At 38.2% G+C, this 12,520-nt stretch overlaps 1 protein-coding gene across 3 annotated transcripts in view; it reads left to right on the forward strand.

Annotated features, from left to right (window-relative positions):
• Positions 1-12,520, forward strand: part of LOC124155705 (hexokinase type 2) — a 67,211-nt gene that overhangs the window by 40,322 nt on the left and 14,369 nt on the right. For all 3 annotated transcript variants that reach the window (XM_046529747.1, XM_046529746.1, XM_046529748.1), the window contains one exon: positions 6,070-6,232. In XM_046529747.1, coding sequence (XP_046385703.1) covers positions 6,070-6,232 — 163 coding nt within the window. The remainder of the gene's footprint in view (positions 1-6,069; positions 6,233-12,520) is intronic.

Here is a 12,520-nt window from a genome sequence, read left to right on the forward strand (position 1 = left end):
GTACTTGTGTGTCGCCATATTCCGTTGAGCCTATTGATGCGATCTTAAATATATTTTCTTTTAAAATAATTCGTCTCTCGCTGGTTTATAATGTTCATTTATGTTAAAATCAAAATGTAAACTCTAGGTAATTTTGAAAACAATGACAATCAATTTTTTTGGCAATATAGTACGCACGTAGTTGTTTAAGAACCGAATTTGCTCAATTTAAACATGCTGTTATTTTCAAGGAAGAAATATTGGCTAATTTAATTGTGCTTCCTTTATTTTTTATTACTCACCGCTGCTAAACTATTTGCGCATTGTCGATAAAATTAAAAAAATCCTATAGTATGTTTTACTTTAATTCCAAATAACTTTAAGATTAACTTGGATATGCTAAAGATCGATTAAAGGGGTAGTAGGGTGATAATGAAGTAAATGGAGGTTTTAAGTGCGAATCGGTGATTTTGGGTTGGTTCTCAGTGCGTAGAGCTGTCGTCTAATTATCTTAAGTTCTCGGATTCAGATCCTCGGTAAAGCCTTGTGAAACCCCAAAAAATCCTTTAAGTGCTTGGTGGCATAGGAAAAGAAACTGCCCAACCTTTCTGTCATTTTAACCGCCTGTAGCCTGGTACGAGCTGAGTTCTACCGTCACCTTTTCAAGTCAGCCTTCGGGATGAACCACTGGGTGAGACTATTTAAACAGGTATAACATTCTATTTGCCGCGCTTTTATCGGGAGGAAACTGTGAAATCGATGGTCGTTTTTCATCTTCAGTCATTCATGCTCGTTTCGAGGCTAATGACGTGTACAGCCGCGTGACCTCATTTCTTAACACAGGTCGCTTCTTTTACGGGCGAAGCTTCTTCGGAGAGATATTAAAGGGATGAAGTGGATTTGAGAGAGATGCTTCTGGAAACGTTTCTCCGCCCGAAATAAAATCTTGTATATCTTAAGTATATTGCGTATATTTAGATTGTTATTGCGTTATATTTATATGAATAGCCCTGCATTTCTCATGCTCGGAATGTTCGTGGGAAGATACGTTTGTATTTTTCATTTCTTTGAAACATTACATGCCAAATATGCTGTGAAATTGATCGATAACGTTACAAGTGTACCAGTAATCATAGCATCATTTTCGGCAAAGGAACCTTACGCTACAATCGGAAACTCTATTTCATGAGAATATGTCTAACAGAGTTTTATTATTAGGAGATCGAGGAGTAATTGTTTATCTATTCTGTATTGGTGTAAATTCTTATCTAAACCATTTTAAAATTTACGTCAAGTATCTACTATTTATCCATGGTGTTTATCATTTCCTTAAATCACCATAAGAACCTATATTGAGAGTTTGATGTATATGAAAATATTGGCTGATATGGTATTCTAAAAAAGTCTGCTAAAGATGTTGGCTGCATGTTTCTTCCCGTGATATTCGGCCCATGGGACCGCGGTCGTTCTCTGCGCTTCGGAAGCGGCGCTTCTGACCTTTACTTGTCCTCTGCGTTGTGTGAGGTGCAAAATCATCTCCCAAGGATAATTTAAGACTCATACAAACTATCACGTTAGCAAATGATCAATTTGTGTTTGTCACTATGAGAATGCAGTATACTATATTGTGAAAATGGTTATTGATAAAATCGATTAATGAATTAATGCATGATAGGTCTTGTTTCGCCTCGGTAGAACTTCGTATGCTATGAGTGCAGTTATTACTCATCGTCTGTAACGTGTACCTCATTTTTTCTATTCTATTAGACACTGTTGTTCCTCTATTGCCATTTAACTGAGTTTTACCGAAATAAATATAAATAATAACAATTATCCATTGACATGCTGGCTCTACTGGCCGTCTTCACAACTCAAGTGATGCCTTATCGGTAGACAACGGATGTCGTGTTTATGCTTTAAAAAAAATCAAATATATGATTATAGTGCTTCCTGTCCTGGATTCATTTTTTGTTTTTCATCTGTTCGTAAGGTATTTGTAGGAAGAACATAGAATGTGTACAGTTTAAATGTATTGGCCGCCCATGTATACATTTAATTTTCTTCTTTTTCTAATTCTTATGAATCTTCTTTAAAATCATATTACTTTCATTTTGAAAATAGAATTAAAATAACGAAATCTATTGCTTTGTTGAATTAGAGCTGTGATTATTTTCGGTGGTCAGCTAATTTATTCTCTTTAATGCATTACCATCGAAGCCTTGATTCATGCCTGACTATGGTTTAACTCGGAATTAAAGATCTGCTAATAAAAAAAATTGCATTGATAATAACAGAAAATTTAAGTCTTTTTGTCTCTAAATGATGTAGACGATTGAGAAAGACAGTTGTAGTGGCATACGCATCAAGTGAAAAGCGCCAGCAGATTTACAGCTTCCTTAAGCTGGCATGAAATCGATCGGTTTATTGATCGCAGTAATTTATACTCTCCCTCAGTTGCTTTAGAAAGAGAATAATTGAGAGATAAGTGCTCACCAAATCCTTGGGAATTGCTGTAATCGGGTATTAAACTGTGATTGCGACACTCCATAGCTTTAAGGAAGGTCAGTGAATATTTTGGGAGAGATGAATCCCATTGTTATTTTTAGTAGCTAATTATGAGTTACCTATCGACGCAGAGTCAGTTCCGATTGATGTTCGTGTTGAAGTTTTGCTATCTTAAGACGACTGCCAAAAGATACTGCCGAAAGATGGGGTAAGGAAGGGTATCCTGCATATTTTTTGTTCCATTTCTGTGACGATGTTATGTATTTATTCTGTGTATCTCAACCAGCATGATGCGATAAGATCGCTTTGATAAGCTTGGTATATGTGGTGGAATACCTTGGCTGACTACTCTTTATCTTTTCTGTTCCACTTTATCGCGGACATGCTTGTTGATGGGTTAGTGAGTTTATTAAAGCTAAAGTGAGCAAAAATATTGAACTTGTCGTCTTAAACTGCACGATGAGTTATTAACAAGTCGTTGGTTATATTCGCCCATTGACGATAAAGATGTCAAAATTGTCGGATGACTCAACGAATAAACTTTGGAAACGTATTGCAGTCGGAATTGTGTCATTATCTCTAACTCAATGTCGCAATTTAACTCATGAACTCGGTTAACTGATTGGAAATAACATTTTCAGTGGAAAAAGTGTCCTTTCATCCACTCCTCGTGTAAGTTGCTTTCTTTCCCAAACGTTTGGAAATCTTCAAAGATCTGGTCCAATATCAGTTTTCCTCCCCCGGAAGCAAAGGATGAGTTATGGTTTGTAGCGCCTATGGGGATTGAACGCGAACAGCGTTTGACAATAGCTTTCCCCGGCTCTTTCCATGAGTTGACTTATAACTTCCGCGTTTCGTCGCTGTTAACTCGAATGTGGTAAGCTGCCACTCTTTCAGTGCTTAATTCCAAAGGTTTTTTTTGAATGGGTGAGGGTGGAGTTCATCCCGGATTAACGCAGTCCGTGTGAATTTTCAAGCATTTCCCAAATTCACGCATTTCACTTTATGGGTTGTAGGGCCAATTGCGTTCTTTTAGCCACCTCACCCCGCAAGGTTTTATTGTTGGGGTAGTCTAAAGGCTTCACCCTATGTTGAAACTGGGGCACTTCGGTTGGTTTCCAAGCGCTTTACCTATTCGGATATCCTGCGTCAAGTGATAGTTAACGGTACTCTACGGGTCGCTTTATATCTCAAACTATAGTAAAGAGACTAGCCGTGCCACCCTGCCGTTCTCGTACCCAGGCTGACTTTGTGATTTGCGCCTGTTTATCTCCAGTTTTGTAGGCAGGCTGTTTTGATCAGTTTTTGTACGTTTTTTTTGCCTGCAACTTTACGCAATGTCGAGCTACAGCGCTGGGACCAAGTCTAAAATGTGTGTGCAGAGATTCTGCGTCGAACGCATCGAACCCCATCCCTATATCCCTTGGTACGACTGAGATAAACCCTAAAGTGTGATAGCGCAAAATGCAGACGGACGGACACGCTCAAATTTTAATATATTTGTTTACAAAAATAATGCCGAGAAAAATCTTATTTAGCGAGCTCTGTGAAGTGGAGCTACCATGCATGCATTTTCTGAATAACAACCTCGTTTTACTTTCTGACGCGTCACATCGTGTTGAATAGGTTGGTAATTAGAAACTGATCGCTTGGAATCTCTGGCGCTTAGAATTGTGTGATGATTGTTTTTTTTTCGGTCACGAGTATTCTCGGAATTTCCGTCTTTCATGAGGTTTCGGCCTTCGTAATGGGGGGTAGAGAGTGGAAATCAATACCTCTAGCGTGCTGACTGAAGGGCGGAGAAGAAGTCAGGACGAGAAATTGCTCCCGTGAGGAGGAAGATATTTTAAGGGATGAGAGCATGTTCTGTTGGATTATGATAATACTCTGACGTTCATGCGCTAATGATGGCGAAAACGATGCAGGATCCGAAGCCTTGTTATTAACGTACCGTTGTCTTGGGATAGTTTTTGATAGATAGGTATCCAATCATGTCACTACTTGGGCCCAGTATAGACTTGGTTGTCCCTTATGTGATCGATAGATCGATTTCATGGGAATGATGTCGGAGGTTATTTCCCGTTTCCTTCCTCTCTTGAATATTTGAAGTAGCACCTGACCTTAGAGAACCGATTCCTTTGGCCTGTACTTAATTTTTAGCTGTCTCACCAAGTAAAGTATGGAAATAGGAAAGCGATACAAGTATCTAAGAACCGAAGGGACAGAAGAAGACGATGATTTTCAAGACAGGAGGAGGAGTATGTAAGAAAGCTCAAGTACTTAAATGGCTGCAGGATGAATCAGAGGAAGATAATTGGAAAGCGCTTTTCCAAAAAGTGTATATGTTTACGCGAGAACTCCTGTATGGTATAAGGTGGGGAGAGATAGACAATGGAATTCAGTAGTAGTAAAGGGAGAAATAGCCAATAAAATGGTTAATGCGGTGATGAACATGAAGTGGTTAGTAAAGAAAGAGGTTATGAGGATAGAATTAGAATTATAACTATATGTTAAGTTTCTATCAATGAAACCACCAGTGGAGGTCGTTTTTGAAAGGCTTTTGTTCTTTGTCCTCGTCAATGTGTATCGCCTTACTTGTTGGCAAAAACTGGTAGACAAGATTTGTAATCATCCGTTCTCCTATGGATGTTCGTTTATGTGAGGCTGCATGCTTCTCCCTGCAAAGATATTATCCTGTGTGCAACGTTTACGTCATTGCTTCCAGGGTTTGCCTGCGATTTTCAGAGCTCGGCATTGGGTTGGGTGGGCGCAAAACTTTGCACGCGACCCAGACTAATCACGCGAGAAAGGTTGGCCCTCGACTTGGGGCAAAAGGTGAACGATTGGAATGTATAAATACCACCAGACCGCCAGAAAGTAAAATCTGAAAACAAATCAGCAAGCACGGTCATTACATCGATCTGAGTCCATTTTCTCATTCACACGACAAGCTGGTCGGCGTCAGTTGGTAGATTCTTGTTCGAATCCAGTTGAGGACATTATTTTTCTCTGTTGAGTTTCTACGCTATAAATAGTAATTTTTGATAATAGAAACGTGCGCCGATATTGTGGAAATGTGGTGGAAATTTCTTGAATATTTTTCGAGAAAAATTGCGGTGGTAACTTTAGCAAAGTTTTTAGCGCAATCCCAGAAAAACTTGAAGACCACGATTGTCAATTCGGTATCCTGAATCTGGTATCTTGATAACAGCACTGCGTGACTAATCCGTGGAGTAAGTTTGAAAAATGTGTGTGAAGATACTATTTTTTTTCTTCAGCATTCTTTAAATGTAGGGCTTGCAATTATAGTTCTATTCGAATTCACTCATTCATTTAGACTTATGGAAATATTTAATTTTTTTGCGTATACTTTATTTAGATAAAAGATTTTTCAGCTATTAATCCGAGGTGAAACTTTCTAAAAGTAAATTTTTCACATTTTTCATGTTAAATGGTTCTGTGCGCTACCTCTGCGATGTCTTTACTTAACTTCCCTTGAAGATGAATGAAATTACGAGTGGTGGAAGACCCAATACCAATGGCTGTATTCCTTTTTTTTGACCTTTTCCTCTATTTTTTTCACAGATACAAGACAGATGCAGAGACCTTATCCTGTCCGAGGAACAACTTGGAGAAGTTAAGAGTCGGTTAAATACAGAAATCAACCGAGGGCTTTCGGAAGCGGAGCATAAAGATGCCTCTGTTAAATGCTTTATAACGTATGTTGCAGATCTTCCGGATGGAACTGGTGAGTTAAGCAACATCTCATAAAGTGAATCCTGGAAAAGTATTTGCCTCATTAATTTGGGCTGTGGGTATGGCGTCGATTATTCACCTTTGACTCAATCTTCATCTGTTGTCTAATTTTCACCTCCTCATACTAAATTTCTTTCATGAGGTTGATATTAATCTTAAGGCGTGAATAAGTTCCAAATTTAGGGTTCATAATAATTTTTTTAACCGCTCTAGTTTCTGCGATTGAGAGAGTTTTAAATGAGAAACATTTCGTGGAAAAATTAGCTCTTTTTTCCTCAGTAATCAATTCTCGATACCACTATATCCTGAAAACGGCATTAATATTTCCGGAAAAAATAGTTTTCTTGCGGCGCAATGTGACTTTGGCTCTCGTATTCATATTTTATATTCAATACGGTATTTAATTTTAGTCGTTTTCAACGACGTAAAATGAAATAAAAACAAAAAATCGCAATGCTTGCACATGCTGACTAATCCACCCGACACAGCATGACGGCAGCATATCTGCAAGCTGCGCAGAATAGTATGGCTTTCAGAGATAATTAGAGAGTTGCAAGCTGAAGCACTTCTACTGCATATGGTCTCCAGAGATAATTATTTTGGATCTTATGCGTCATGTCCTCTGATTATATGAGAGAGTAGTTGACGTTTCAGTCTTGAAGATCGCCGAAACAACCTCATTTCCCTGCGTGGTATTTTGATCTTAGTCCAATCCATTTTAAGATCATTACTTGCAACTTTGTTGTGAAACACCACGCCCTGTGGAATATCATTCCAAGATAAGGCTTTCACCAGAATTCCAAGATAAGGCTTTCACCTGAATTTCTTAATCTTCAGTGAAATGATTGCCGTTCGTTGATTATTTAGATAATTTGATTTAGCGACGTGGAGATGGCAAGGCGTGGCATATTGGGAATACCCAAAAGAATTTTGGAGTGGGTTTCGTGAGAGTTACCGTGTATTCCGCTGGGAGAAAGATGTCAATTTTTGAGGATTTACTCTATAAATTAGACGAAAAAAAAGCTTCACATTTGGCTCAACCATTATTACCTATCTTTCTTGTGCTTAAATGTGGTAGGAAAAGTGATAAGTGGTAATAAATGAACGACATGTACACGTATTGAGGCGGTGTGGAAATGTTGTATACCTGAGATTTAGTTTTGAATGTGGGATTGCCATTACACATGTAGCCCCAGCAAAAGAAACCTTTTATTAGTCATACATTTTCGTTCCAGTGTTAAAATTATTTTCTATCACCATTATAAAATTCCTTTCCGTTTATTCCCATTGTTTTATGCTAAGGAAACGCTTTGTAGACTGTGAGAAATCTAATAAAAACGACTGAGCCGGTGTTGTATTGGTTTATAGTTGAGTAATTCTTGATTTCTCGCAGTCATATTTTATTATAAATTTTGAACTATAGATGGTTTTCTTGAAGCCTTGGTAATACGGTAATTTAAGCTCGTTTACTGTAATTACGGATGCGCGGTTCTTTAAAGAATAGAGAGGTTTTCCAAATGCATATTTAAAGTCGTTTGACGATTCCTTCTTAAAAATGTTTCGGGGGATGAGAAAATATTTTTCGGAGGTTCTTCAAAGCTATTTATATTGTCAGTGGCATTATTTTCTGGATCAGTTAATATGCTGCTATACAGATTTGCTGCTTGGGCGCATGCTGCTGTTGTTAGGGGCTCAAATGCGTGGATATGCTCCAGGGAAAAACTTTGACTCTTTCGACAAAAAGCCCTAGTTGGGAAAAAATAAAGACTACAGCTAAAAAATATCAGGGCCGAAGCCATCATCTTCAGTAGTAATGCGGGGGCAATGTTTTTCGTCGAAGGGTATTAATTTCTCCGCTTAGAAGTTTTCCTCGCCAAGAAAGGAGAATAGGCTCAGTCTACGTCTTTCATTTGTGATCGGGCATTGGCCTAAATTTAGAGGTCATTGTCGAAAACTGGGGCGGATAAATTTGTATTGGTTAGGGTTTTTTTTTTCTCGGTGACGTCATTCAGCTTCCCAGTTTACCGATGCTTCCAGGAGGGAAAAATTAACATGTAGGTACAATATTTTCTTATGGCATTTCGTAGAAGACTGTTTAAAATTACACTGAGTCCAACCATAGAGTAAGCACTTACTCTATGGTCCAACTTACACCGTATTATTTTCTCTCACGTTTTGTGCATAGTTACTGGAGATGGGATATCTCTCGACTGAGCCCTCGAAGTAACAGAATCTTTTAATGGTAGGGCCTATTTCCAGCCGTGTGGAGGTTAATGATGGATTATCTCTTCGGAAGAGTAGGATTGATGAATTTCTGAGGCTTTGATAGAGTAAGGGTTGCTATGGCACAATTTTGTTTGGTTATTTAAGACGTCGACCTACATCACGACCCCTGAGGACATATGCATGTGTTGGTTACGGTTAGTGAAGGGAGGGTTATAATGCGGTATATCCTACCTACTTCTAAAGTGGAAAGTGTCTTATTGAATTTAGTACACGATGTAGTACATCTGCATAGGTGTTCTATATCCTCAACAATGAAGTACATGTAAATGTTTATATCTGTGGCAGGCTTGCGTTCTAATAACAACTAAAACCTTCTCAGCTGTCTTCTGTAGTAGTAACCCATCATCAACCAGTACTCGGCTGGTATTTGGTTAACTCTTTAAAAAATTCGATCGTGTACTATCATCTCTGGCTACCATTCTTCTTTTTCTCTCAATCAAGTTATGGCTTGACTGCTACTTTGGAATACTTTCGCAGGCGTCTAGGCATCTGTGGCAACAAGCCCACTCATGCTTTGCAACAGAATAACTTTGTTCGTTATCTTAATCCCAATTCCGCCGTACAATGTTGCGACAACACCTTACCTACTTTATCCTTATTTATTAATTTTTTATATAGAGTGTCAATGAGGAAAAAACGATGCAACTCGGACAACCCCGGCTTATCTTTTTTTCCACCAATGGGGGCTATGGGCTCAGGTGTGTGGCTTGACTTTGAACAAGTCCTTATGAGGAGTCCGCTCGTGCCGTGAGGATGTTGGATAGATAATTGGAAGGTACTCAGTATCGAAGGAAATTCACCGGGGCTTCACGTGAGTGAGATTCATCCTGAGCGTCAGGATACTAATCCGGGTTAGCTTTTGATGGATTATGGATTGTTGGCCTTCTTAGCGAGTTTACTGCTGCACCTTGCATCGTAGATAAAATTCTGAGCAAGTTATGATGATAAATAGAGCGTGTTGAATTAATCTGCTTACATTTTTTTTATCATTCATTACTACTTATCACTTCTCTGATTCGTCGCAATTCCGCTGAGGTACAGGATCTTGACGTATTCCGTTATCTTAATATTTATGTTCTCTTTATCTTCATCTATAGGCGTCACTTTTTCCGTCTCAGATATGGCTTTAAATTCTGTGAAATCTGTGAAACTTCTATCGTAATTCATTGGTAGAGCGGAAATATTGCTCAATAGATATAATTTCCATGCTGACAACGAACTCACTTGTATTAAGAACGGTATTTTAGTACGTTTCAAATCGGTAGGTGGGACTTAATGTTATAAGTACTAGATATGACAATGAGATGCACTCCTCGACGTTAAAATTATTTCGAAGCATTTAGAATCCGCGATCAATATCTCTGTGTTTTGAATTCAAAAGTTTCTAATTTCAATTTGATGACTTTGAGTTATTTAATGTGTTCTAATATGAATCGCAGTTTATCTTGGAAATATATTACCCACTCGCATCAAAGAAACAGTAAATAATCCCGCTGCCAAAATGATACTTAACAGTTTTTTTTTCCCATAATCCATAATCTATTGTTTTCTTCAAATTCGTCTTTCAGTGGAATGAACTCCGTCAAAACGTAGCCAAAAATCAAAATGGTAGAGTTTTTATCAAGAAGTTCGAAGTTATTGCTGCTAGATGGCTAGATAATTGGTGGAATCAATAAAGGAAACATCCGATGTTGATATTATAGTATATATAGTTGATTTTAGCCACGAATCAGCAATCTGAAGTTACAATCTGAAGGAATCTGAAGTTGTAGTCGATTTTAATGAGCCCTTTGTCGCGAGGTTGAATTGCTATCTGAATGCTATCTTCATCTTTGAGCTGCGGCTTAAAATAATTTAATTTTGCATAAATTAAGTATGAAAAATAAATTTTTTCTTAGCTTTTCATGTCTTTAAAAACTATGTTTATTCTTACCAAGTTTCTAAATTCTTAAACTGAAAAAATACAGCTTTTTTTGTCGGGACTTGTTGGAAAAAATTCTTAATGCATTGTAACATTGGATCTCTTATTTTAATATGCAAAAAAACTAGCAGATCCACTAATTTGTTATTCTGAAGTTTGGAAAGTTGCAAATAAATGAAAAGAAAAACAAACTGCTCCGTTATATCACTTGGTCATCACCCTGCTTTTGTAAATAGATCTTACCGCCTATCATTTTTTATGCAAGCTGCTTAGGCCAAGTCATGTGTGAAAGTTGAATGTATTTGGATTATATTAACCTGAAAAGAGGCGGTATTCCCCGTTTGTTTTGCTTCGTGCAATCCTGAGAACATATCTCAAACATTTATCTGTCTGCGTGCATAGTAAATTGCATTTTAAATGGAGTAGAGCTTCTGAGAGGTTCACTGTGTAAGAATTTAAATAAAAGGTTAGTGAAGAGTCTAATCTGGGGAGTAGCGCTGTACGGTTCAGAAACGTGGACACTTAGGAAGGAGGACGAGAGAAGACTCGAGGCATTCCAGATGTGGGTGTGGTGAAGAATGGAGAAGGTGAAGTGGACAGAGAGGAGGAGGAACGATGAAGTGCTGGACATGGTGGGTGAGGAGAGGCAGCTTGAAATGAAGGAGACAGAAGGTATGGATGGAGCGAGTACTTAGCGGGAAGGGGATGTTGAAAACAGTGTTAGAGGGAAGAATGTTAGGTAAACGAGGTAGAGGAAGGAAAAGAATAGGATTTTTAAATAGAATGAAAGGGAGTGGGCTTTATTGTGAATTGAAGAGGGAAGTGGTTGATGGGGAGGGAGCATCCCAGAATTCTTCTCAAGTTGGAAACCTACCTTAATCGGTAGAATACTTTAATAATAATAGTGGTTAAATTAGCCTTGCCAATTTAAAAAACACTGGATTTTCTGTTTGTTTCATTATTTAAATCACGGTGAGTCAAGTATTTAAAGGGATTCTTGAGAAAGCGACCCGCATCAGTCGGGAAACGTTTGGGCCACCCACAAATTGACGCGGTGACATAGTTCAAAAGTTTTTATTTAACATGACGAGTACCCGCGAAACTTTTAACGAAGAAGTGATACTCATGGTTTACATTCACCGGGAATTGTGAGTTGTTTGGCCGAATAATTAAAAAATGTACATAATTTAAATACAGTAGTCTTGGTGTTCAGTTTCGCCCATTAATGAATGTTTAAATTTTTATGGCCACTTTTTAACTACATTCATTTAGTGAAGTTCACCTTTACCTCCAAAAATTTACTAAAAGAATACCACTAAAGGATCCGCGGCATGAAGAGACTTTTTGAAGCTTGACCTAGCTTAGGAATTCAATAGATTTGATGTCTTCCCGTCATGACCGGATGTTAGCCCCACGTCTTTCTGGAGGAGCTATGCAATATCCTAGGCTCTGGCACTTTTTTTTGTTTTTATCAAACGGAGTAACTGGGGTGCCTGTGGAGGTTACAAAAATAAAATTATTTTAAACATTTTCTACGAATGTCATAAATATGGAGCAAGATTGGCTGGTGCTCACTACAATTGTGAGACAAGACCAATGAAAAGTTTTTTTTTTTTTGAGGAAGTTTGGATCATCTGTAAAGTTTTGAGGAGTTAGCCGTTGAACCTCTGAAAATGTAAATGCATTTTTATATAATTCAGTTATTATTATCTGTCCCTGAGCAGAAGCATTATGCAGCAATTATTTCGTTGAGTTATTTAGTGTCCTGGATGGTAATATTTTGCATGTTGGTATCACCCCGTGTCCTAGTGCCCTCCAAATAATCCGCACCTACCACTAATGAGGCTAGTGGTTCTCAGTGTAGTCAAATCCTTGAAGTTGCATTTAAAGAATATTCACCCCGGTCAACTCAGCGTCATTCCAGCCGTGTCATGAAATCGAACGATTTCTCACCGCTCACGTCGGCGTTTTTCTGTCCATTCCGGATTTTATGGAGTGCGTTGCGTCTACTTTCGTTTGTATGCTCTGTAATCGTCTGGTATTCATGTTACATGGCACTTTTTCATTTGGGCA

The sequence above is a fragment of the Ischnura elegans genome, chromosome 3 (assembly GCF_921293095.1).
Source record: "Ischnura elegans chromosome 3, ioIscEleg1.1, whole genome shotgun sequence".
Lineage (NCBI taxonomy): Eukaryota > Metazoa > Arthropoda > Insecta > Odonata > Coenagrionidae > Ischnura > Ischnura elegans.